This window comes from Arachis duranensis, chromosome 1 (genome assembly GCF_000817695.3).
Source record: "Arachis duranensis cultivar V14167 chromosome 1, aradu.V14167.gnm2.J7QH, whole genome shotgun sequence".
NCBI lineage: Eukaryota > Viridiplantae > Streptophyta > Magnoliopsida > Fabales > Fabaceae > Arachis > Arachis duranensis.
This window is the reverse complement of record NC_029772.3, coordinates 34,444,493-34,471,067: the sequence shown is the minus strand read 5'-3', so window position 1 is coordinate 34,471,067 and position 26,575 is coordinate 34,444,493. Positions and strand designations below refer to the sequence as shown.

General features: G+C 34.0%; 1 protein-coding gene and 2 long non-coding RNA genes across 11 annotated transcripts; all 3 read left to right on the top strand.

Moving 5' to 3' along the window:
- Positions 1 to 333: 333 nt before the first annotated feature.
- LOC107484951 (uncharacterized) lies at positions 334 to 16,684 on the top strand. 9 transcript variants are annotated; one of them, XR_008006157.1, is made up of 8 exons: positions 334 to 373; positions 1,526 to 1,670; positions 1,772 to 1,856; positions 1,943 to 2,329; positions 2,584 to 2,743; positions 4,005 to 4,086; positions 4,946 to 5,107; positions 5,969 to 6,859. It is a non-coding gene; the product is annotated as an uncharacterized LOC107484951 (long non-coding RNA). The 9 variants fall into 9 exon arrangements; XR_008006159.1 differs by lacking the exon at positions 334 to 373 and adding an exon at positions 16,575 to 16,684 and having other exon boundaries at positions 1,272 to 1,670; positions 5,969 to 6,036; XR_008006158.1 differs by lacking the exon at positions 334 to 373 and adding an exon at positions 6,902 to 7,427 and having other exon boundaries at positions 1,272 to 1,670; positions 5,969 to 6,036.
- A 1,306-nt stretch (positions 16,685 to 17,990) lies between these two features.
- On the top strand, positions 17,991 to 19,057 carry LOC127744884 (uncharacterized). The gene is made up of 3 exons (XR_008006167.1): positions 17,991 to 18,186; positions 18,362 to 18,543; positions 18,632 to 19,057. It is a non-coding gene; the product is annotated as an uncharacterized LOC127744884 (long non-coding RNA).
- A 3,158-nt stretch (positions 19,058 to 22,215) lies between these two features.
- Positions 22,216 to 25,191, top strand: LOC107484940 (bax inhibitor 1). Its single transcript, XM_016105495.3, has 6 exons — positions 22,216 to 22,505; positions 22,884 to 23,027; positions 23,151 to 23,242; positions 23,989 to 24,175; positions 24,452 to 24,607; positions 24,703 to 25,191. Exons 1-6 carry the CDS (start codon positions 22,398 to 22,400, stop codon positions 24,751 to 24,753), a joined length of 738 nt encoding a protein of 245 aa, XP_015960981.1. The 5' UTR covers positions 22,216 to 22,397; the 3' UTR covers positions 24,754 to 25,191.
- The last annotated feature ends 1,384 nt before the right edge of the window (positions 25,192 to 26,575 follow it).

Sequence of the window (26,575 nt, the reverse complement as noted above, 5' to 3'; positions counted from 1 at the left end):
TATTAATAATGAAGGGTAATTTGGTCAAAAAATATAATTGAAGAAAAAAAGACAATTTTATAACTTGTAACGTTGAGGATGATTTTAATAATAAAAAAAGGTCGGGGACGATTTTGATTTCACCCAAACCTTAGGGACGAAAACAGTACTTAACTCTATAAACGAGATACGTGTATATCTCGTTTCACGTATCGCATCCACCTGTCTTATCTCGTTTACGGTGTAAAGAAAATACATACAAAATTATATTGTCTACAGTGTAAACGAAATAAGAGAGATAAAAAAAATATTTATTTCGATAAATATTTTTTAAATGATTTATTTTGATAATTATTGATGCTGCAAGCTTTGCAAACATGTCAAAAAATTTCAGGTTAATCTGGTCTCTTGATGTTATAGGCTTGTTGAAAAATCTTTTCTTTTCTAAGGTCCTTTTTCCAGTCCATTTAAGTTGCAGATTGAGGTGCTATTTGGAAATTCAGAGGCACCTGAATTTCATAATTCAATAGATTGAACGAAACTTTTTATTAAGACGAAGAGAGGACCACCCTTGGAAGACAAACTTTTTCTAGTGTTAGCATAGATCGGAGGAAATCAGTCTAAAAAAATTATTAAATTTAGACCTTTGCAAAGTCTTAATCTTGCCATACTTGTTTTGTGCCATTAATTAAGAATATCCGAATCGCCTCCACCCAATATTCAATTAGTGGCATAGATTGTACATTGTGAGAACAATTTGTTTCCTTTTACTCAGTACCAGCAATACTATCCTTTAGGGTAAACCCAGTACTCGTCATACTAGGCTTGCGCAGGTTTGGAGGAGGCCTTTAGAGGCTCTATCAAGGAGAGTGGTTCAGATGGAGAGTAGTCCTAAAGCTAGATATTGAGGGAGAATTAAGAAACTATAGTGGAGATTATTAAAGGAAATATGTAAAAATTTATCAATGGTTCAAACATAAATATGATTTATGATATAGCACTATGAGCCTTTTGATCCGCGTAGCTAGCTCATCTGGTGGGATAAAGCTTAGTTGTTTTTTTGTGTGCAAGTAAGCAAGTTGTGATCTATATTGCTCAAGATTCGTGATATCAAAGTGCATTCTATAATTAAAAATGTTATGCTGGCATTGGAATTTTTTAGCTAAATTGAGTGTGCACCATGTTATTTATGTGCAATAACAATTGCTTTGATTGCCATAACAATAACATCAGTATGCTCTTTGATCTCAAATGTTTTTATCTTCATGTTATTCCTTTTATTAATCATTTAGTTGTCTTAGAGGTGCTCAGGTGCCTCAAGACTCTTGATTAACTGCTGAATTTCTTTTTGCTGTTCCTTATGGCACTTAATGAATATCCTCTGAAAAGAGAACATGATGTGGAATTCACTGGCTACTTCTTACACTTGTTGACATAAAAAAGAAGAAGATGGAATTAGATATTGTATTTCATTTGCTGTGTAATTTGTCTGAGGTTCTCAAGAATTTTGTCCTAAATAGAGCTGATGTATTGCGAGAAAACGCAGAAGTTGTATTTGCAGCATGTGATACTGCTCATGGAAGATGGGCAAAGCTTCTTGTGGTCCGTGCTGTTCTCCATCCAAGGCTGAAATTGCAGGAGTTTCAGAAGATATATAACATCACCTAGGGGTTCATTACTGCTACAGAAAAGTACTTATTTTCCTACCGGTTTGAAGCTTAAGATCAGAAATTATGTTATTTAGAAATTGTTATTTATATCCATCCTGTAATTCCCATGCTCAATTTAACAGGTTGGTGGAAGATTGGGATACAGCATCCCGTGGGACACTGCAGTCTCAGGCCAAAGCCTTTGTTGATTTCCAGCATGAATCCCGGGTTAGTTTTAACTCCGTTACTCTCATGTTTTATCATGAATCTTTTCAGTTTCTACTTGCTTCTAATAGTTGCTTCTTTGCAATCAGATGACAAAATTAGGGCAGTGTTTGACCAAGAAACATGGGTAGAGATAGATATTCCTGATGAATTTCAATCCATTATCAAAGTGGTTTTTTCATCTGATGCATTGCATTCTGAGAGCTTTAGTGAAACTGACGATGTTAATTCAACTAGTTACAATGATGTTCTGCCAATGTCGGAAACTGGACAGTCAAATGCTGAACAACCCGAGGAGCAGACTAAGTCCACTGAATCACCTACTACTGAAGTAGATAACGCTAAAGCCCAGGCAATTCAATAGAGCTAATAGTAAAATTTCATCAGCACAATGTAAAAAATACAGAGAAAGACCATAAAAGATCTGCATCTCAGGCTCTTTACTACAAAGGTGTTGGTTATCACATGGTAAACTGGTTAGTTATGTTTTTACTTCTCCATTTTGTACTCCTTCCCTTCCCTTTTTTCCTTCTTGCAGTTCTCCCAGAATAAGCATTTCCATGTACACTTGATTATTTAATTGTTTCAATATACTTCTATAGTTGTATGTGTTCACTCTTACTTTGATGTTGCCTATATGCATGGTCCACCTCTACTTTTATGATTTGTTTAGTCTTTTTGATTTGTATGCCAGCTTGTCGATTAAATTACATTAATTTGCTTGCTCTAGTTCCAGTGGCTTAATATTGCTGAAGATGCTGTCAGAGTACATTGATATGAACAATTTGTTGCCGCCACTTTCTTCAGAAGTTGTACGTCGTGTGGTAGAAATTTTGAAACTTTTCAACACATGAACTTGTCAACTTGTGCTTGGGGCTAGTGCTATGCAGGTAGTACTAATATTGTTCTCTGAACTGTTATTACCTTTTAGATATATTACTATATTTTAACTGTATTCAGCAGTTTGCTTTCCCAATTCTTGCACCAATTGGGAGATGTGAGATAAGATAGCATTTGGTTATTTTCACAGCACGTGTACAAACTCTATAGCTTGTTTTCAAACCCTAACTCATTCAAAATGTTTTAGATTATAGCTTCAGATCTTGATTTGACTTCAAGATTCCAACTGTATCTCACTTTAACTTCTTCAGTTTCTTACTCACACTTCCTCACTAGTGATAAGAATCAATTCGGTCTCTGAGTTTTCACTCAAGAATCAGTTTGATCTGTCAATTTTAAACATAGTCAGTTTGATTCCTAAGTTCTATAAGTGAGTGTGAATCAAGTTGATCGTTCTGTCACCAATCTAATTAATTGAATGCTTACCTAGTTAGCTGCCACTGTGGTAGTTTAACAGCTAGCTCATATAACACGAAAGCACTAAAGGCGTTGAGCTCAATTTCGTCTCTTAAGGGATTTCTTTTGGTCTCACCGTGGACTAAATTTTATACTTATGCATGATTCGATTTAGTACTTCAAAGGACCAAATTGAGTCTCATACCTTTAGTGCAATGTCGACTAGCTCTTAGATTGCCACAATGGCAGTTAATTGCACATATAAGTATTTTGTTAACTAGATTGGCCAAAGTAGCAATTTCATTTATGTTTAAAAACTCAGGGACCAAACTGATTATCGAGGGAAAGCTCTCTAAGATACCTGACTGACAATTCGTGCATGGTTCTGTCAGATTTGACTACAGGTTGTTGTCTTACACGGACAATTGTTCTAAACCAACTTATTTTATCCTCATAGTGTTCTCCTGCCTTTTATCTACAAGCATAAATACACATGCTTCCCTTGCAAAACTTGAACTAGGTTTCAGGATTCAACTTGTTCATTAATCAACTTACCTATGGGTGCATATACTTTCACTGTTTCAGCTTTTGTATTGTCTTTTACACTGGAAAAACTGTAAGACTTTTGGGTGTTAGAACTTTTGGGTGTCTAATGTTGGATATCATTTTGTTTAACTGAATGATGAGTATGTGCTACTCCAATTATGTCAATGTTAGAACAGTCCCTAGAATTTTTGTTTCTTCACTTCTTCTTGATTAAGTGTTTATCTTTCTGATTGACTGTCTTCATTCCATTTCATTTTCTTGTTAGTCTTGTCGTTTTTTAGGCTCTTAATTTTTCTAATTTGTGTGCAGGTGTCTGGTTTGAAGTCCTCCACTTCGAAACATCTGGCATTGGCAAGTCAAGTCATTAGTTTTACCCATGCTATTATTCCTGGTACTAATGGATGCACTTAACTATTGTTTTTAATGAAAATTTCCCTAATATGTTGGTTTCAAAAGATTTTATTAAATAGTTTGTGTTCTGATATGGTCTCTGTTCTTCATTTCTGGCATAAGAAATTCGGCATATTCTTTTTCTGAAAATACTGGAGACTAGAAAAGCATTTTTGCTTTTGGAGATTGATTGAGTTGCTCAGGCACATGCTTAGTCTTTATTCAATCACTGCTTATCTACTACATTTTTGAATGAGTTTCATTGTTGCAAATGGTTTCATTTGTTGCTGCATGTTGATGAAAGTTTATGCTTAAGCAATTCTTTGAGTCTGGTGATAATTTTCCTGTACTCTGGTTTCAAAAAGTGTTATTTGGTATCAAACAAGTGTCCATTTAAAAAAGTAACTCTATTAAATAATATTTTGCAAGAAAACTTGAAGAACTGTTAATAATATTTTGTAACAAAAGAAGTACAGGGATAATTTATGCATTAATTCAGGTGTAGTAAAAGGACAGGTAGGTGGGGCCAGTGCTTAACGGATTGAGCAGGGTGGGAATAAAGGATGGCAGAGAGAGAGAGTCTGTACAGAGGATGTGAATGAGGTCAATAGGAAGAAACATATATAGAATGAGAATTGGGATTTTAAATAGGTCGTTTCTGGGAAATTGGCTTGGGTGAGCAGAGCTGCTATAGTGCTCTATCTGCCCTCTGCTTGTTGCCTAATTTTCTTAATTTCCTTCCCTTGTAGCTGAGATCCAGCTATAAGTGTTTATAATACAATTTTCTTACTATTTCTTTGTGGCTTCTTACACATTGATTTTCCATTTTATGTGGTTTTTTTTCCTTTTTATCCATCCAGGATTATAAAGTTCAGAGAGACGAAATACATTCCAAATTAGTTCAGATAATGCGAGAGAGATTACGGGTCCGTTTGCGTGGGTTGCCTCAAATTGTTGAGAGTTGGAATAGACCTGAGGATACTTATCCCTAGCCTAGTCAGTTTGCTAAGTCCCTTACAAAGGTAAATACGATGTAATTAATTTGAGTGATTGCACTTTGCATCTGATTTTTGTACCTCTCTCTCTCGGTATATCTTCTGGTTAATCTGCATGCTGAAAACTAGTAATTGGCCAAACCTAACAAATGGTGAACTACTTCGCTTTTATAAATGATGGCTAAACATATACTTTGGTTGGCCAAGCTTACAAATAATAATAATAAAAGTATTTCACTCTGGTTGAAGTAATACATCATTAAACTAGTTCTTTGTGGCTTGTCTGGCTTAATATCTGGTCCAATTTTCAAAACCTTGAAATTTTCAATTATTAATTTATTATTGTAAGATCAGTTCTCTGAAAATTTTCTTGGAGCATGAAAAGGGTTAATGGTGGAGGCGTGAATATGCAAACAAAAAGATCTTTATTATTCTCTAGTGTGTGGAGGTCAAAGAAAAATAGTGATAATATGTTTGTGTTGAAAATGTTAATGTGGAGATAATATGTTTAATGAATAATAGACTTCTCAAGATTGTTGAAGAATTTGCAAAAACATAGCTGCTTTGCACAAATGAACTTGGGCTGGAATTGCTTTGGAATTTTTGCTATTAAGATTTTATTTGGTTGTGATTCTTTTTTTAAAGAATTTTTTATTTATTAAAAGGAAAAAGAAGGAAGCTATTGTCCAACAGAATTGTGTTACTGGTTGAATCTGCTGAACTTTTGAGACATCTAGAAAGATAAATCCAGAACAAATAGCAAATTCATGTGCTTGTAGGTTATACTTTGGATTTATTTGATGGCATAGGGTGATGTAAAATTGAGTATATCATAATTTAACTTGGTCTAAACACAGTCTTATTTGAACCATTTTCCCCCTTTCTTAGGAAGTTAGATACCTCCAACGTGTTCTGTCTCGTACTTTGCATAAAGATGATGTTCAAGCTATCTTCAGGTAAGAACCTCAGAAATCTCTTGCCAAGAATATGACAACTTTAGGAGCAACTAACCATTTCACACCACTTATGGATTTATGCAAATGCTTGGGTTCTTAATAATTGTTTCTTGACTTGCTTGCTTGAGTCTAGAAACAATTAACCCCTTGTACTTACAATATTGTCTATCCACAAGAATTCCTTTTGGTAACTTCTTGAACCATTTTACTAGGCAGAAAGAATTATTGAAGCACATCCCAAAGGCATGATATAATGACCACACATAGCGCAGTGGTGGGCATTAGTATCAATTCCCATCTTAATTTGTTTTTGATAACATTTTATGTTGTATCTTTATTACCGTCTTTTCTTAATTTGTTTTCATATCTTCATATTATTTTGTTCTGTTATGTAAAGGTTCATCTACATGTATTGCGACTATTGTGTTGTTACAGATTTTGGATTTGTAATTGTATTATTTTATATGATTTATTTATGACATTATGTACAAGGTTGTCAAATAGCTGTTATTGTGGCAGTAGTGTTATAACTAATTGACAACCTTGTGTAAGAACTTGGTACAACAACAACAAAGTCTTGTATCATTTGGTGGGGTCGATTATATAAATTAAATGACTTCATTTTGCTATGTGATGTATCATGTCTGTAGTTAGTCCATTTAGGATTAAATTTCTTGACACAATTTTCCTTCTACCCCTAACCACAGGTCTATTGATTAGCGGATATTTTATACGCTTTTTGGGGGTAATTTCATGTAGATTTTAGTATGTTTTAGTTAGTTTTTAGTAGATTTTTATTAGTTTTTAGGCAAAAATTATATTTCTAGACTTTACTATGAGTTTGTGTGTTTTTTTGTGATTTCAGGTATTTTCTGGCTGAAATTGAGGAAACTGATCAAAAATCTGATTCAGGCTGAAAAAGGACTGCTGATGTTGTTGGATTCTGACCTCCCTACACTCGGAATGGATTTTTTGGAGCTACAGGAGTCCAATTGGCGCACTCTAAATTGGGTTGGAAAGTAGACATCCAGGACTTTCCAGCAATATATAATAGTCCATAATTTGCACGAAGATAGACAACGTAAACTGGCGTTCAACTCTAGTTCCATGTTGCAGTCTGGCGTTCCGCGCCAGAAACAGGTTGCAAGTTGGAGTTCAACGCCAGAAACAGGTTATAACCTGGCGTTCAACTCCAGAAACAACCCAGGCACGTGAAAAGCTTAAGTCTCACCCTCAGCACACACCAAGTGGGCCCCAGAAGTGAATTTTTGCACTATCCATCTTAGTTTACTCATTTTCTGTAAACCTAGATTACTAGTTTAGTATTTAAACAACTTTTAGAGACTTATTTTGTATCTCATGACATTTTTAGATATGAACTTTGTACATTTTGACGGCATGAGTCTCTAAACTCCATTGTTGGGGGTGAGGAGCTCTGCAACGTCTCAATGAATCAATGCAATTATTTCTGTTTTCCATTCAAACACGCTTGTTCCTATCTAAGATGTTCATTCGCGCTTCACTATGAAGAAGGTGATGATTCGTGACACTCATCACCTTCCTCAATCCATGAACGTGTGCCTGACAACCACCTTCATTCTACATTAGATTGAATGAGTATCTCTTAGATTCCTTAATTAGAATCTTCGTGGTATAAGCTAGAACATTTTGGCGGCCACTCTTGAGGATCCGGAAAGTCTAAACCTTGTCTGTGGTATTCCGAGTATGATTCAAGGATTGAATGGCTGTGACGAGCTTCAAACTCACGATTGCTGGGCGTGATGACAAACGCAAAAGAATCAATAGATTCTATTCTGACATGATCGAGAACCAACAGATGATTAGCCATGCTGTGACAAAGCATTTGGACCATTTTTACTGAGAGGATGGGAAGTAGCCATTGACAACGGTGACGCCCTACATACAACTTGTCTCTTTTACTTTTTACAATTGAAACTAAAAATTATTATTGATATTATATCCTGACTAAGAATAATAAGATAACCATAGCTTGCTTCAAGTCAACAATCTCCGTGGGATTCGACCCTTACTCACGTAAGGTATTATTTGGACGACCCAGTGCACTTGCTGGTTAGTTGTGCGAAGCTGTGAGAAATTGTCGTGGGAAGTAGCCATTGACAACGGTGACGACCTACATACAACTTGCCATGGAAGGAGCCTTGCGTGTGTGAAGAGGAGGATAAGGAAAAAACTGAAATTCAGAGGACAAAACATCTCCAAAACTCCAACATATTCTCCATTACTGCATAATAAGTATTTATTTCATACTCTTTTACTTTTTACAATTGAAACTAAAAATTATTATTGATATTATATCCTGACTAAGAATAATAAGATAACCATAGCGTGCTTCAAGTCAACAATCTCTGTGGGATTCGACCCTTACTCACGTAAGGTATTACTTGGACGACCCAGTGCACTTGCTGGTTAGTTGTGCGAAGCTGTGAGAAATAGTCTATTAATATTGGCATACACAATTTCGTGCACCAAGTTTTTGGTGCCGTTGCCGAGGGATTGTTTGAGTTTGAACAACTGACGGTGAATCTTGTTGCTTAGATTAAAAAAAAAATATCTTTTTTTTACTAGAATTACATCTTTTATTATCCCTTCTAAAATTTTTTTTTCAAAAATATTAGTTTTCTTTATTAACTTTTAGTTTTTCTGTGAATTTAGTGTCATGTTTTAAATTTGGTGTCAATTGCATGCTCTTTTTTGTCTTTTAATTTTTGAATTGCATGTTCTTTATTTTTTCTTGATCTTTAAATTGTTCTTGTCAAATTTTCTTGTTTGATCTTTGGTTTTTCCTATTTTGTGTATTTTTCGTGTTTTTCTTGTGCAAGTTCAAAATATTAGTTTTCAAAAATTTTTATTTTCATTTATTAAAAATACCTCTTTAAAACACGTTACATTTATAGCTCAATTGGCTAGAGCATTGGTTTATGTTCTTGGTAATTTGGTATCTTCTTTTTAAAATATTTTTCAAAAATAATTTTTTTTTGATTGAATCTTGTGCCAAACTTTAAGTTTGGTGTTTTCTTGTTAATTTTCTTTAATTTTCGAAAATTTATTTTAGTTTTCTAAAAATTTTAAGTTTGGTGTTCTTTCTTTTGTTCTTGTTGTTCTTGTGATTTTTCAAGGTGTTCTTAAGTCTTTCTTGTGTTTTGATCTTAAAATTTTTAAGTTTGGTGTTCCTTAGTATTTTTCCTCCAAAATTTTCGAAAACAAGGAGCATTAGATCTAAAAATTTTTAAATCTTGTGTCTTTTGTGTGTTTTTCTCTTTCATCATAAAATTCAAAATTCAAAAGAATATATTTTCTAACTATTTTTAAGCCATATTTTCGAATTTTTTTTATATAAAAAATTCAGATTTCAATTTCAAAATTTTTCAAATTTTATTCTTTTAAGATTTTTTAAAAAAAATTATATCTTTTTCGAAAATATCCTAACCACTTTCTCTATCCTCACTTTTTCGAAAATCTTCATAAAATATTTTTAAATTCTTTTTTTATTTTATTTTATTTTATTTTATTTTTAATTTTATTATCGTCTTTATTTTATTTTATTTTATTTTATTTTATTTTATTATTTCAAAATTTTTATATATAATAAAATAAATAGAATAAATTCACATCATCTCCCTTTCTCCATTATGGACTTAAGTGTAAATGAACAGTCCAGAAGGACTCTGGGGTCATATGCTAACCCCACTACTGCTTCATATGGGACTAGTATATGTATACTCTCTATTGGAGTTAGTAGTTTTGAGTTGAACCCTCAACTCATTATCATGGTGCAGCAAAGTTGCCAGTATTCCGGTCTTCCACAGGAAGAACTTACAGAATTTTTGGCACAGTTTTTACAAATTGCTGACACAGTACATGATAAGAAAGTAGATCAGGATGTTTACAGATTGTTACTGTTTCTATTTGCTGTAAAAGACTAAGCTAAGAGGTGGTTAAATAACCAACCTAAGGACAACATAAAGACATAGAAACAGCTGTCAGAAAAATTTCTGAATCATTATTTTCCTCCAAAACGGATGACACAGCTAAGGCTGAGCATCCAAGGCTTCAAACAAGGAGATAATGAATCCTTTTATGATGCATGGGAGAGATACAGAGATATACTAAGAAAATGCCCCTGTGAAATATTTTCAGAGTGGGTGCAGTTAGACATCTTCTATTATGGGTTTGCAGAGAGAGCTCAGACTTCTCTAGACCACTCAGCTAGTGGATCTATACACATGAGAAAGACAATAGAAGAAGCTCAAGAGCTTATTGATACAGTTGCTAGAAATCAGCATCTGTACCTAAGCAGTGAACCTTCCATCAACGAAGAGGCTAAAATAGTAACTGCTGAACTCAGTCCTGTAGAACAAGCTACTGAATTCAATCAGCAATTATATTTTCTAACAAAACAGCTAGCCGAATTCAAGGAAATATTGCAAGAAACAAGAATGGCTAATATGAATATGGAAGTGCAGTTGAAGCAAACAGAACAGCAGTTATCAAAACAAATAACAGAAGAATGCCAAGCACTTCAATTAAGAAGTGAAAAAACATTAAATACCCCACTTCAAGGTAGTAGGAAGCCAAGAAATGAACAGACTGCTACCAAAAATTCCTCTGAGGACAGTCAAAGCCCAGAGAGGAATAATTCTGGCGCTCAAACGCCAGATAATGGGTGAAAAGCTGGCATTGAACGCCCAACCCATGCTCAGTCCTGGCGTCCAACGCCAGAAACAAGCAAGGAACTGGCATTGAACGCCCAAAGGAAGCCTAGTTCTGGCGTTCAGACGCCAGAAATAGATAAGGAGTTGGCGTGTAACGCCACTCCAGCTTCCACCCCTGGTATTCAAACACCAATGTGGGATCAGACACATACAAGTGCTGATAGCAACTCCTCTAAAAAGACTTCTCAACCCACGGCTGTAGGTAATAAACCTGTAGCAACTAAGGTTGATGAATACAAAACCAAAATGCCTTATCCTAAAAATCTCTGTCAAGCGGAACAGGATAAGCAATTTACTCGTTTTGCAGACTATCTCAGGACTCTTGAAATAAAGATTCTGTTTGCAGAAGCACTTGAGCAAATACCCTCTTATGCTAAGTTCATGAAAGAGATCTTAAGTCATAAAAAGGATTAGAGGGAAACTGAAAAAGTTTACCTCACTGAAGAATGCAGTGCAGTCATTCTGAAAAGCTTACCTAAGAAGCTTAAAGATCCCGGAAGCTTTATGATACCATGCACATTAGAAGGTACTTGTACCAAGCAAGCTCTATGTGATCTTGGGGCAAGTATCAACCTAATACCTGCATCTACTATCAAAAAGCTTGGATTGACTGATGAAGTCAAACCAATCCGGATATGTCTCCAACTTACTGATGGTTCCATTAAACACCCATCAAGCATGATTGAAGACATGATTGTTAAGGTTGGGCCATTTGCCTTTCCCACTGACTGTGTGGTGCTGGAAATGGAGGATCACAAGAGTGCAACTCTCATTCTAGGAAGACCGTTCCTAGCAACTGGCCGAACCCTTATTGACGTCCAACAGAGGCGGCTGAATTCAGCCATGAAGGAGGTGGTGCAGAAGGAGGTCACTAAATTACTAGAGGTTGTGATTATTTATCCCATTTCTGATAGCCCCTGGGTAAGCCCTGTTCAAGTCGTCCCTAAGAAGGGTGGCATGACAGTGGTTCATAATAAAAAATGAACTGGTTCCTACAACAGTGGTTCATAATGAAAAAAATGAACTGGTTCCTACAAGGACAGTTACAGGGTGGCGTATGTGTATTGATTACAGAAGGCTCAATACAGTTACCAGAAAGGATCATTTTCCTTTACCATTCATAGACCAGATGCTAGAAAGACTAGCAGGTCATGAATACTACTGCTTCCTGGATGGATATTCAGGTTATAATCAAATTGTAGTAGATCCCCAGGATCAAGAGAAAACAACATTCACATGCCCATCTGGAGTATTTGCATACAGAAGGATGCCATTTGGTCTGTGCAATGCACCAGCAACCTTTCAAAGATGCATGCTCTCTATTTTCTCTGATATGGTGGAAAAATTTCTGGAAGTCTTCATGGATGACTTTTCAGTGTTTGGAGACTCATTCAGCTCCTGTCTTGACCATCTAGCACTTGTTCTAAAGAGATGCCAAGAGACTAATCTGGTTTTAAACTGGGAGAAATGTCACTTTATGGTGACTGAAGGAATTATCCTTAGGAGGTTTATAAAAGATTTTTCAAAAATCGCCAAACCTCTGAGTAATCTGCTAGCTGCTGACATGCCATTTATCTTTTATAAGGAGTGTCTGCAAGCGTTTGAGACTCTGAAAGGTAAGCTGGTCATAACACCAGTCATCTCTGCACCAGACTGGACACTACCATTTGAAGTGATGTGTGATGCCAGTGACCATGCCATTGGTGCAATGTTGGGACAAAGGCATGACAAGCTTCTGCACGTCATTTACTATGCCAGTCGTGTTTTAAATGACGCACAGAAGAACTACACAACCACAGAAAAAGAGTTACTTGCAGTGGTTTACACCATTGACAAGTTCAGATCTTATTTAGTATGATCAAAAGTGATTGTGTACACTGACCATGCTGCTCTTAAATATCTACTCACAAAGCAGGATTCAAAACTCAGACTCATCAGATGGGTGTTGTTTCTGCAGGAGTTTGATATAGAAATAAGAGACAGAAAAGGGACAGAGAACCAAGTAGCAGATCATCTGTCCCGAATAGAACCAATAGAAGGGGCGTCCCTCCCTCTTACTAAAATCTCTGAAAACTTTTCGGATGAGCACCTCTTTGCCATCCAGGAAGTGCCATGGTTTGCAGACATTGCAAACTACAAGGCAGTAAGATTCACACCCAAAGAGTACAGTAGGCAGCAAACAAAGAAATTGATCACGGATGCAAAGTACTATCTTTGGGATGAACCATATCTCTTCAAGAGATGTGCAGACGGAGTAATCCATAGATGTGTGCCTAAAGAAGAAGCACAGAAGATCCTCTAGCACTGCCATGGATCACAGTATGGAGGACATTTTGGAAGTGAGCGAACAGCTACAAGAGTCCTCCAATGTGGCTTCTACTGGCCTACTCTCTATAAAGACTCTCGAGTGTTTGTACTTAATTGTGACAGTTTCCAAAGATCTAGAAATCTGCCTCACAGTTATGCCATGCCTCAATAAGGGATCTTGGAGATTGAGTTGTTTGATGTATGGGGTATTGACTTCGTGGGACCTTTCCCACCATCATACTCAAACACTTATATTTTGGTTACAGTGGATTATGTATCCAAATGGGTGGAAGCTATTGCAACACCCACTAATGATACTAAGACAGTGCTGAAATTCCTCCAGAAACACGTCTTCAGTAGATTTGGTATCCTTAGAGTACTAATCAGTGATGGGGGCACTAATTTCTGCAATAAACAGGTTTACTCTGCTTTGGTTCGATATGGAGTTAGCCACAGGATAGCTACTCTATATCATCCACAGACAAATGGGCAAGCTGAAGTCTCTAATAGAGAACTTAAAAGAATCCTGGAACGAACTGTGATTAACCGTAGAGGGGATTGGGCAAGAAGCTTGGATGATGCTCTGTGGGCATACAGAACAGCATTCAAGACACCTATAGGAACTTCTCCATACCAGCTGGTGTATAGAAAAGCCTGTCACTTGCCAGTGGAACTGGAACATAAGGCCTATTGGGCAACCAGATTCCTAAACCTTGATGCCAAGTTAGCTGGAGAAAAACGATTGGTCCAGTTAAATGAGCTAGAGGAATTCAGACTCAATGCTTTCGAAAATGAAAAAATTTACAAAGAGAAAGCAAAAATATGGCATGATAAGAAACTGTCATCCAGAGTCTTTGAGCCAGGGCAGAAAGTTCTGCTATTTAATTCTAGGCTCAGATTATTCCCCGGAAAATTGAAATCCCGGTGGAGAGGTCCATATGTGATTACAAGTGTGTCACTGTATGGATACGTGGAGCTTCAGGATAATGATTCTAACAAAAAATTTATTGTTAATGGACAGAGAGTCAAACATTATCCTGAAAGCAATTTTGAGCAAGAATGCTCAAAACTGAGACTTGATTAAAGCTCAGTAATAGTCCAGCTAAAGACAATAAAGAAGTGCTTGCTGGGAGGCAACCCAGCCATTAACAAAGCTTAATTGTTAATTAATTTATTTTTACAGGTTTATGTCAATTATCTTCAAGGTAAAATAGCAATTTCTTGAGTTCACAAAGTTACAGAAGGATTCAGAGGATAAAACAGTAAAAAGGAAGCTTACTGGTGCGAAAAAGCCAGTAAGAGCTGTTTTGGGCGTTGAACGCCCAAAAGAAGCATCTACTGGGCGTTCAACGCTAGTAGAGATAGCAATCTGGGCATTAAACGCCAGAAAGAAGCATCTTCTGGGTGTTAAACGCCAGAAAGAAGCACTTTCTGGGCGTTGAACGCCAGATTTACAGCGTCTTGGGCGTTCAGAAAAATGCCCAGTGACAAAGGAATTCCTGGCGTTTAGCGCCAGCTAGAAGCAACAGCTGGGCATTAAACGCCAAGGAGAAGCTACAAATGGGCGTTAAGCGCCCAAAACATGCAGTGTTTGGGCGTTTAACGCCAGGATTATGGGGAGAAGGTGAATTCGTTTTCAACTAAAATTTTTTCATTTTTCCTGTTTCAATTCATGATTTCTTGCATAAACATGTTACAAATTCTCAACTTTCAACTTCAAAATGCAAAAATTCTTAATCCTAAAAATATTTCTTCATTCTTCTTCAATCTCTTTTCAAATCTTTTCCAAAACTCATCTATCTTTTTGAATTCTTGTCAAATCTTTTTAATTTTTTCTCAAATTTTTTCAAAATCTCATCATATCTTTTGAATTTTCGAAATTGCCTCTCCTTTTATTCCTCTCCTTTCCTCTCTTTTACTTGAGGACAAACAAACCTCTAAGTTTGGTGTGTTTTTCCATGATCACTGAGCTAAAACTCATCAAGATCATGGCACCTAAGGGAAAACAAACCACTTCAAGAGGCAAGAAAGAGAATGTTCCAAAACCACTTTGGAATCAAGAGAAGTTCTTAACCAAAGATCATGCAGACCATTACCACAAAATAATGGGTCTGAGATCAGTGATCCCGGAAGTTAAATTTGATCTGAAAGAAGACGAATATCCGGAGATATAGAAACTGAAGCGCCATAAGCTGTCTCTTGAAAGATCAGACACCCCACAGGTTGAAGGCGCACCCATCATCTTCCAAACTAAAGGTTGTTGAGTTCTAATCTTAGCCTTAACTCTGTGATAATTGTTCTTATTAGGAATTTACCTTAGAAGTTATATATGAGTAGTAGTAATTAGTATATCTATTTTGATTTTATCTCCAATTAAGCTATACTTTATTTTACTCATCATCAAACATGAATAAAATAGTAGATTTTTAGAATAAAGAGACAATATTTTTTTCGAGTTCTTAATAAGAAAAATTCTAATTATTTATATGTGGTGCAATACTTATTGTCTTCTGAATGAATGCTTGAACAGTGCATATTTTTTATATTGAATTTTATGAATGTTAAAATTGTTGGCTCCTGAAAGAATGATGAACAAGAGAAATATTATTGCTGATCTGAAAAATCATAAAATTGATTCTAGAAGCAAGAAAAAGCAGTGAAAAAAAAGAAGAAAGAAAAAAAAGCAAAAGAGGTAGAAAAAGCCAATAGCCCTTTAAACCAAAAGGCAAGGGTGAAAAGGATCCAAGGCTTTGAGCATCAATGGATAGGAGGGCCCAAGGAAATAAATCCAGGTCTAAGTGGCTAAATCAAGTTGTCCCTAACCATGTGCTTGGGCATGCAGGTCCAAGTGAAAAGCTTGAGACTGAGTGGTTAAAGTCGTGATCCATAGTAAAAGAGTGTGCTTAAGAACTCTGGACACCTCTAATTGGGGACTTGAGCAAAGTTAAGTCACAATATAAAAAGGTTCACCCAGTTATGTGTCTGTGGCATTTATGTATCCGGTGGTAATACTGGAAAACAAAGTGCTTAGGGCCACGGCCAAGACTCATAAAGTAGCTGTGTTCAAGAATCAACATACTAAACTAGGAGAATCAATAATACTATCTGAAGTCTGAGTTCCTATGGATGCCAATCATTCTGAATTTCAAAGGATAAAGTGAGATGCCAAAACTGTTCGGAAGCAAAAAGCTAATAGTCCCGCTCATCTAATTAGAATCTGAGCTTCACTTAAAACTCTAAGATACTATTGCTTCTTGATTTCTTTTTATCCTATTTTATTTATCTAGTTGCTTGAGGACAAGTAACAGTTTATGTTTGGTGTTGTGATGAGCGGATATTTTATACGCTTTTTGGGGGGTAATTTCATGTAGATTTTAGTATGTTTTAGTTAGTTTTTAGAAGATTTTTATTAGTTTTTAGGTAAAAATCATATTTCTGGACTTTACTATGAGTTTTTGTGTTTTTCTGTGATTTCAGGTATTTTCTGGCTGAAATTGAGGGAACTGAGCAAAAATCTGATTCAAGCTGAAAAAGGACTACTGATGTTGTTAGATTCTGACCTCCCTGCACTCGGAATGAATTTTTTGGAGCTATAGGAGTCCAATTGGCGCGCTCTCAATTGGGTTAGAAAATATACATCCAGGGCTTTCCAGCAATATATAATAGTCTATACTTTGCACGAAGATAGACAACGTAAACTGGCGTTCAACGCCAGTTCCATGTTGCAGTTTGGCGTTCAGCGCCAGAAACAGGTTGCAAGTTAGAGTTCAATGCCAGAAACAGGTTACAACCTGGCGTTCAACTCCAGAAACAGCCTAGGCACGTGAAAATCTTAAGTCTCAGTCCCAGCACACACCAAGTGGGCCCCAGAAGTGGATTTCTGCACTATCCATCTTAGTTTACTCATTTTCTGTAAACCTAGGTTACTAGTTTAGTATTTAAACAACTTTTAGAGACTTATTTTGTATCTCATGACATTTTTAGATCTGAACTTTGTACCTTTTGACGGCATGAGTCTCTAAACTCCATTGTTGGGGGTGAGGAGCTCTGCAACGTCTCAATGAATCAATGCAATTATTTCTGTTTTCCATTCAAACACGCTTGTTCCTATCTAAGATGTTCATTCGCGCTTCACTATGAAGAAGGTGATGATTCGTGACACTCATCACCTTCCTCAATCCATGAACGTGTGCCTGAAAACCACCTTCATTCTACATTAGATTGAATGAGTATCTCTTAGATTCCTTAATTAGAATCTTCGTGGTATAAGCTAGAACATTTTGGCGGCCACTCTTGAGGATCCGGAAAGTCTAAACCTTGTCTGTGGTATTCCGAGTATGATTCAAGGATTGAATGGCTGTGACGAGCTTCAAACTCACGATTGTTGGGCGTGATGACAAATGCAAAAGAATCAATAGATTCTATTCCGACATGATCGAGAACCAACAGATGATTAGCCGTGCTGTGACAAAGCATTTGGACCATTTTTACTGAGAGGATGAGAAGTAGCCATTGACAACGGTGACGCCCTACATACAACTTGCCATGGAAGGAGCCTTGCGTGTGTGAAGAGGAGGATAAGGAAAAAGCTGAAATTCAGAGGACAAAACATCTCTAAAACTCCAACATATTCTCCATTACTGCATAATAAGTATTTATTTCATGCTCTTTTACTTTTTACAATTGAAACTAAAAATTATTATTGATATTATATCCTGACTAAGAATGATAAGATAACCATAGCTTGCTTCAAGTCAACAATCTCCGTGGGATTCGACCCTTACTCACGTAAGGTATTATTTGGATGACCCAATGCACTTGCTGGTTAGTTGTGCGAAGCTGTGAGAAATAGTCTATTAATATTGGCATACACAATTTCGTGCACCATCTATCTACCATCTGATCTACCATGTTGATAAAAGAAAGGAATAGAATAGTATAGGTAGTGACAAAGGTATAGATTCAAGGAGAAATAGAATGATATTAGTGTGACATCACCGTATTTCTCAAGATAGTATTATTCATGAAAGGAAGGTAGAAGAAGGGCAGTATTTCAAGAGGCTTCCATTCTCCTATGGATCTGTCCTAGGTACAAAATCTTTGAATGACCATATACTCATTCTCATTCTCATTCTCATTCTCCCTCTTATACTCACTCATATGGCTATCTCATTCTCACTTCTCCAAAATACCCATACTTTCTATTTCTCTTCCCTTAACCATATACAAGTTTGCTAACATATTGCTTTTGTATTATTTTTCAGGCTGCAAAGGAAAGTGTTCCTGATTTCTTAACTCAAGAAAGAGTGACAACTATAAAGCTAACATATGAATTCTTTCACCGCTGAAAATTTCTATCTTTTAGGCAAGTTGTCGTCAAATTTCACTCACAAATTTTAGAAGCATTTTCGAAATTTGATATAACCACCGCCCAAGCACGGAATAGGTAACTTATCATTTGGAACTACAGTTTTAAAATTCCTTTAAAAATGGTGATTTAATTTACATTTCTTAACATTTCCGCAACATGTCAGGCTCCATCGAGATATCAAAATATTCTTCAATGTATACGGTCTTTACCAACGAGTGGCTTGAGTAAATCAGATGCCCCAAATTAGGGCAGCTGGATGACTTCATGGTGCAAAAATTTGGAACTGATGCTGTTCCGTAAAAGATATTGTAAAGTAGCAACTCAACTGGTTATGTTGGAAGGCTAACATTGGAGGATGTAGGGATGATTTTAACCTTTTTCACTTTGCATTTTTGTGTAACACTAATTTGAGGTAATACCATCACTAGATTTTGTTTAACTTTATATGCAAATGAATTCTATATCATCTTCATCATTTAATATTGGATTGGCGCCAGTCCATGTACGAGATTGAATTGTACATAGAGATGAAATAGCTATACTTTCTTGCCATGATATTGTGTATTTGTTGTAACAGATATTTGCCTAATTTCATTCGGTGCTCTTTTTGACAAGAATCATACTACATGACTATCAGTTTTGTAACCAATATGTAATCAACATAAACTAAATAAATAAAGAGAAACACACACACGTGAAAACCAACTAACAAAATATGATCTTTCTTTTTTGTGGAGGGAGTAAAGATGGGTTGTTGGCTATACCTTGGCTAAAAGACGGTTAGTCACCTAGATTTTTTTTTCCAACAAATTATAACTTCTTGAAAATTACACATTGAAATGAAACAAAAAATCGTGGTGACCAACTGTATAAATAACCCCTTCTGCTAGTTTGGTTGACTGGTGACTAATTTGTTTTTTACTACCCCCTTAAAAATTAATAAAGAAAATGTTTAACTCTCCCCTAGTTTGTGTTAGTGTATTTTTTTCTTTTGTCTGTTTTTGTTGTTTTTTGTTGTCGATAAGAGACATGATACTATAGGAAGCAGAAAGTAAATTGGTTTTTCATATGTATGACAATTCAATGGGACATGAATCGCTCTACTCGATTAGGTTATGTTATTTATTGTCCGAGAATTGTGACGAACATTCCAATAGTTGTTTACTTGTTTTTATGGCGTTTCATTTCAGACCTTTGGTTGATCCGTCGTAGATATACAAATTAATGTATTTATTTCTGAGCATTGTGCAGCCGTGATTGGTCGCTTAAAGCAGAAGTATTGTAGCAGTCACTATTGATATTCAATTATTGGTTTGTCTGTATAATTGTAATGTTATGTTGAAAATAGATATTTGATTTAGTGAATGAATCGCCCCCTTCACCTTCCTTTCAATTCAGCCGCGAATATACATCCATCAATCTGTATAAAATTCGACAAATCTGTAGTCACGTACCAATTCGTGTGTTTAGTTAAAATTGCATTAGTGCATATTTCAAGGTTCCTAAATTAAAGCAGGTAAAATAAAGATTTCCTGATGCTTATTCAAGCAAGAAAACTCTCGAAATATCAGACTGCCATATTAATAGAGTTATGAACGAAAGCCTTTAGTAAGAAGTTAAGGTACAGCTGTTCATACATTTTCTTTACTTTTATCAATGTGGTGTGTTTGATCTTTGAAAGAGGTCGCATTTTATGAACTATAATGTAGAGAGGTTTTTTTTATATTATTTAAAACAATAGTAGGAACCAACCTTAGAATTCTTTTTCCCCTTCTTTTTCTTTCACATTATTTGAGCTTGCTATCTTTCTTTAAAACTAATAATGCGTGTTTACGTTGAAAAAGAAAAGCCAGACTTAAAAAGTATGTGATCCTTTTCTTATTAGATGCCAATTTAATAGTTAGGCTACAAAGTACGGACACTTTGTTGAGTTTTCGTGTCCACGTGTCGGACACATTTTAGATACGATACTCATTGACACTCGTTTGACACGTGTGTCTGCCATATTTAATCGTGTCTTAATAAAAAATTCTTCACTCTACTCCTGAATTCCGCAATCTCTTCCAGCATCAACCATTTTGGAAGAATTTTTTTCTACCCTGTCTTAGGGTTCATATGGTTCGAAAAAATTAGAGAAGAAAGAGGATGAACAGTAATTTCATTATTCTATTTTCTTATATTTATTTCAACAAATTTCATAATGAATATTTTTATTTTCTACCGAGTCACCTCAAATTGGCCATATCATACAATACAGTGATTTCATTGTTCCATTTTCTTATATATATATGTATGTATATATGTATACCTTTTGGCTAATTGTTGTTATATTTTACTTTTGTTGGAACTATAAATATGGTGAAGGCGTTAGTTCTTTTTTCTTATGTATGTATGTATATATGTATACTTTTTGGCTAATTGTTGTTATATTTTACTTTTGTTGGAACTATCAATATGGTGAAGGCGTTAGTTCTTTTTTCTTACAATCCCGTGAGGTGTAAACTGTAGCTAATTAACCATTTTTTTTTGTAAGAAACATAAATTTAAATTATCATAATAAAAAATATCTTAAAATTTAAATGAATAGGAATATTCAAATTCTAAATATAAAATTATTTTAAAATTTTTAAAATTTAACAAAACAAAACATTCAAAAACATCGAAAAAATTCAAAAACTAAGCAAAAAAAAAACTAAAATTATTAAAAAAATTAACAAAACGAAATATTTAAATAATATAAAAAAATCCAAAAATTAAGCAAAAAATATCTAAAATTATTGAAAAAAATTTAAAATAAAAAATTCAAAACATAAGAAAAAAGTTTCGAAACTCAAAAAAAACATTCAAAATTAATAAAATGAATCATCCAAAATTAAACTCAAACGACGTCAATAGCCTTGAACAATTTGAGAATACTTTAGAAACAAAAGACATTGAAAAACATTTGACGGTCATAATAATATCAATAATATTGATGATAATGATAAATTTTTATAGACTTTTGAATTACCTCTTCCAAATAGTTCCTTATTTTTAATTAACGGCAAGAGAATTAATTACGACTAGTCACATTTTACAAATTTAATAATTTTTTAAGAGTTTATTTGTTGTTTATGTCTATTAGAATTATTTTTGTCAATATCAAAATTTTCAGACATCATTGATGATTAACTTTATCCAAGTGACAAATTTTTTTTTTATTTAGCAAATAATTTATCTATTTAATTCAAAATTTTGTGACGGCATTGAAATAACTATTTAAAAAAAGTACATGCAAAAATAAAACAAAATTCGATCTATACAAATTACCAATTATAAAGAATAAAAAAACTATATATTTTAGAATTTAATTTTTGATATATTATTAGTATAAAATAATTTTATAAAAATAATTAATTTTCACATTAATTATATAAATAAATATTTAAAAATAGATAAAATTACACGATTAAATAAAATATTTTACATTGTGACCATTAAAATTAAAGTCTAGGATTAGCCTTAGTTTTTTTTACAACTCTATTAAAAAAAGTGTGCAAAAAGGAACTTGCTACTTATTTATGAGGATCTTTCTGAGTATATTACGGAAAAGGACCAAATGACCAATCAGCCATGATCACAACTCACAAGGAAGTATACATCCACGTAAGTCAACCAATAAAAACTTGAGGCTTCAGCGGTTGGTGGGGTCCATCGCTATAAATTCGAGTTACGGTTCAAGAAGTTGCTTAGGCAACACCAGAACTTTCCACGAACCGAGAATCTTCGCGAAGACCCGGCAACCTATAAATAAGCTCCAGATTCTCGCGCTTTCCTTCTACACTAATCAATTTATCCATCTATCTCCCCTTACAATATTGCAATCTTCGTTTCGTTGCGCTCTGTCTCTTTGATCAAAATCAAAAGAGGGAAGGAAGAATAAAATAATAATGGATTCTTTTACTTCGTTCTTCGATTCTTCCCGAACCCGCTGGAGCTACGATGCTCTCAAGAACTTCCATCAGATCTCTCCCGTAGTTCAGAATCATCTCAAGCAGGTAGTTTGAATTCGATTTCATCGCTGACTACTACTAGTAATATTAGTGTATATGCTAGACATTGTTAATATGGATTCTTGGTAATTACATTTATCGTGGATTCTATTTTATAGGGTAATTAAGAATAGATAAATAGATGGTGAATGTGTTCGTTAGATTATTGCGGATAAGTGAATTGGAATTCTGAGTTAGCCATGCATGATTGTGAGCAGAAATTCATGTTTCATCGCATTGGAAAATTTGAGAGAAGTTTATTTTGGTTATGTTGATCTCTGTGATGACATATTTATAGAACAATTTCATATGTAGCATATATATCGTCTTACATATAGTCAAGAGATTGTTTGTGACGGATTGAGTGATGTAATTTGATTACAGGTTTATTTTACGCTATGTTGCGCTGTGGTTGCTTCAGCTGTTGGTGCTTACCTTCATGTGCTGTGGAATATTGGAGGTTTACTCACTGCTTTGGCTTCCATTGGAAGCTATGTGTGGTTGATGTCCACACCTCCTTTTGAAGAGGTATGATATATGATATGGATTTGGATATTCTCCTGTGGAATGAAGCTCTCTGCTCGTTTCTTGGTTTCTTTAATTTGTATCATTTGTTTGATATTCACTCTTTTGTGTTGTTGATGTTTGTAGCAAAAGAGGGTTACTTTGTTGATGGTTTCGGCCCTGTTTCAAGGTGCCTACATTGGACCTCTTATTGATCTGGCTATTCAAGTTGAACCAAGGTATGTCGCTGTGTATTTTTGTATTTGAATTTTACTGTACTATTTTCGGTTATAACTATGGCTTTTTTATTATCTTGGCGTGAATCTTTGTCTTCTCTGCTGAATTTTATAGCTTTAGTTGCTGCTGATTGTAATTTATTGTGCATGTATATTGGTGATGAGTTTTGTGATCACGTTCAATTTGTATGTACAATCAATTCAAGACAATAATATCTAATCATATGCTGCCACATAGGCCAAGATAGGTCCTTTTTTTATCTTTTTTGGGTGGATGTGCTATCCAATAAATTGTCTATATTGTAGCGTATGGTTGAATGTCAATGTAAAATTTTGTTACAAGCTCAGTTCGTAGCAATTAAATTCTTTGTTGCCATCACTGCGAAATCCTAAATTTAAGATGAAATAGAGAACATTACATTGCGCGTATTTCTTTCTTTCTTGTTTTTAAGTATTTGAATTAATGATTATTTTATTTTGGCTAATTTGATCTGATCTTGATTCTAGTAGCATGCCATAGTCCATATTTAAGAATTACAGAGTAACACTTATAATTTTCAGAATTTACTATAGTTGAATTCTCTAACAGATCTTATTGTGCCAAAGTTGATGTATCTAGGTCTCTTTTGTCAAAAGATCCATTTATTGAAAGCAGTATAAGAAGTTAATCTCTGCTAACAATCTGAGTTATCTAATATCTGAACTTTTAATGCTTTTTAACCGTTGATTTTGTCATATTTTGTTTGCAGCCTTATCTTTACTGCGTTTGTGGGAACTTCCTTGGCCTTCGCATGTTTCTCAGCGGCAGCTTTGGTTGCAAAGCGTAGGGAGTACCTCTACCTTGGCGGCATGCTTTCTTCTGGGTTGTCTCTTCTTATGTGGCTGCATTTCGCTTCCTCCATCTTTGGTGGTTCGATAGCACTTTTTAAGTTTGAGGTAATTTAACTAAGCCATAATTCTTGTTAGCATATTGTGTTAGAGGACCAAAATATAACATACAAGTAAATCACTAAAAAACGGTCACTGAAAATGAGGACTGATGATGATTTTATTTAAGACTAAAAATGAAATATTATAGTCTTTTGATTCTTATAGTAAAATTATCAATCCCTGAGGCACCAATCTTTTACGGCATTAACTTTAAGATTAATGTAATGTTCGATTCTTGATATTTTTTATATTTTCTGATTGCCTTATTTGCAACTCGTGCAGTTGTATTTTGGACTCTTGGTATTTGTGGGTTACGTGATCGTAGATACCCAAGAAATAATTGAGAGGGCACACTTTGGTGATCTAGATTATGTGAAGCATGCCATGACTCTGTTTACTGATTTGGCTGCAATCTTTGTGCGGATTCTTGTTATAATGGTACTTTTTAGAGAAGATTTTACACTTTTTATTTGTGTTGCTTAAATGATTTGTATTTAGTATGATTGACGAACATTTTTCTTATGGTTTTGCAGTTGAAGAATTCGGTTGAGAAAAATGAGAAAAAGAACAAGAGGAGAGAGTGATTTTTCAGCTATCAGCTTTGATTGGCGTTTCGTTTGGTTGTTAAGTTTGTGTAGATAGATATACATAAAAGCAGTTGTCACAACGTTTTATCCACTTCAATTTGTATAAAGCATAGGTTTGAGCAGACAAAAATGTAAGAGCAGCTAGTTATCATGTGATCTTTATAGGCTCTTCCTTTTACTTGGTTGTTATGCGTCCTAAATAATGATTGGTTCCCTTGAATTAAGTAAGAGATGGGCAAATTTTGGTAAGTGAAAGCGGAGAGCTTTAGGTCGTCTTCACTTTTCTTTTCTTATTGATATTTGCTGGGCTAGAGTTGGTCGGTTGATGCAAACGAGTAACACTTTGTTTGGATGTTGGAAAGAAAATAAGAGGAAAAAAAAATGAAAGAAAAAATTGAGTTATTTGTATGTTGTTTGGATGAATAGAAAATAAATTATTTATCTAAAATATATAATGTTTAAATATAAACTTTTATTATAATAATATAAGAGTATTGGAAAAATAAAATTTTAGCATTTTTTTTTCTTGTTTCCATGTATGTGATGGAAACAAAATCTTTCTGGTGGGATATGTACAAATTTTTTTTTCTAATTTTTTTAATAATCAAACAAAAGAAAATATTATTTTTTATTTATTTATTTATTTATTTTTTTAATTTATTTTCTATCAAATCAAACATAGTTTAAATGTTTAAATGTTTTTGAAATTCAAATTATCTAATTTAATTCTCCACTTTAATAAATGACCAATTGAATCTCTTAAATTTTAAATCGTATATTTTTGTCAATCTCTTAAAAAAGAATCATTGATGATGTAGAAAGTGTCAATGTGATGCTTATTTATTAAAAAAGGTTAAAAATTATTATTTAATTTAAAAGATATAAAAATAAATAATTTTTAAAAAATCATAATTTATTACAAAAAGTAAGTTAAACAACATTTAGACAAAAATTTATAAGCACCATAGAATTGGCCTTTAATTATATGTTGGTGTGAAGATAAATTGATAGTATTTCAATTATATGTTGGTGTGGATAAAAATGGTTATGGTTCAAATTATATCAAAAATTGATTTATAATATCTAAATTAGTTTATTTTTAATTTATAAATTCTTAATTTGTAAATTTTTGCCTTCTCTTTTTTTTAATTCATTTTTTTGCATACATGATGGGAGGATTTTATTTAGAAATAAAAAAATTTATATTTTTTCAAAAGTTATGTTTGAATTCCAATTCTTTAAATACGATTTTTTTTGTTTAGAACAAGTTTTCTGAACTCTATAAAAATTACAGAGTTTGCCTAATCTTCGACGAACTTCTTTTAATTTTTTTCAATTCCACGTTTTTAATCTATTATCATTATCTCTAAATAATATATAGATATACAAACAGTATATAAGAGTACACAAAAATACACAAACAACAAGTATGGCTTCTTCAAAGATTATTTATATTTTTAAAATTTCTTTCAAAATAAAATACGATTTATAATTAAAAAAGTATGGCTTCTTCAAAAAGTATTTATATTTTTAAAATTTCTTTCAAAATAAAATATGACTTATAATTAAAATTTTTTTGTTAAATATGGCTAATTCCGGTGTACCTATTATTTTTGGAAACGATAATAATGGTTGCCATTGTTAAATGTGGCTTATTTTTTTAATTTATAATTAAAAAAATCCTTGAAAAAGACATGTTTGTTCTTTGTATATTTTTGTGTACTTCTATATACTGTTTGTAGATTTATATACTATTTGAAAATGATGATAATGGATTAAAAATGCGAGATTAAAAAAAAATTAAAGGGAGTTAGGCGAA

What these genes read in the sequence shown, in the direction of transcription:
- LOC107484940 (XM_016105495.3), top strand. Translation starts at nt 22,398, where the DNA reads ATGGATTCTTTTACTTCGTTCTTCGATTCTTCCCGAACCCGCTGGAGC. An exon ending in GCTATTCAAGTTGAACCAAG is followed by an intron (nt 23,243 to 23,988) that starts GTATGTCGCTGT and finishes TTTTGTTTGCAG; the next exon opens with CCTTATCTTTACTGCGTTTG. An exon ending in TGCGGATTCTTGTTATAATG is followed by an intron (nt 24,608 to 24,702) that starts GTACTTTTTAGA and finishes ATGGTTTTGCAG; the next exon opens with TTGAAGAATTCGGTTGAGAA.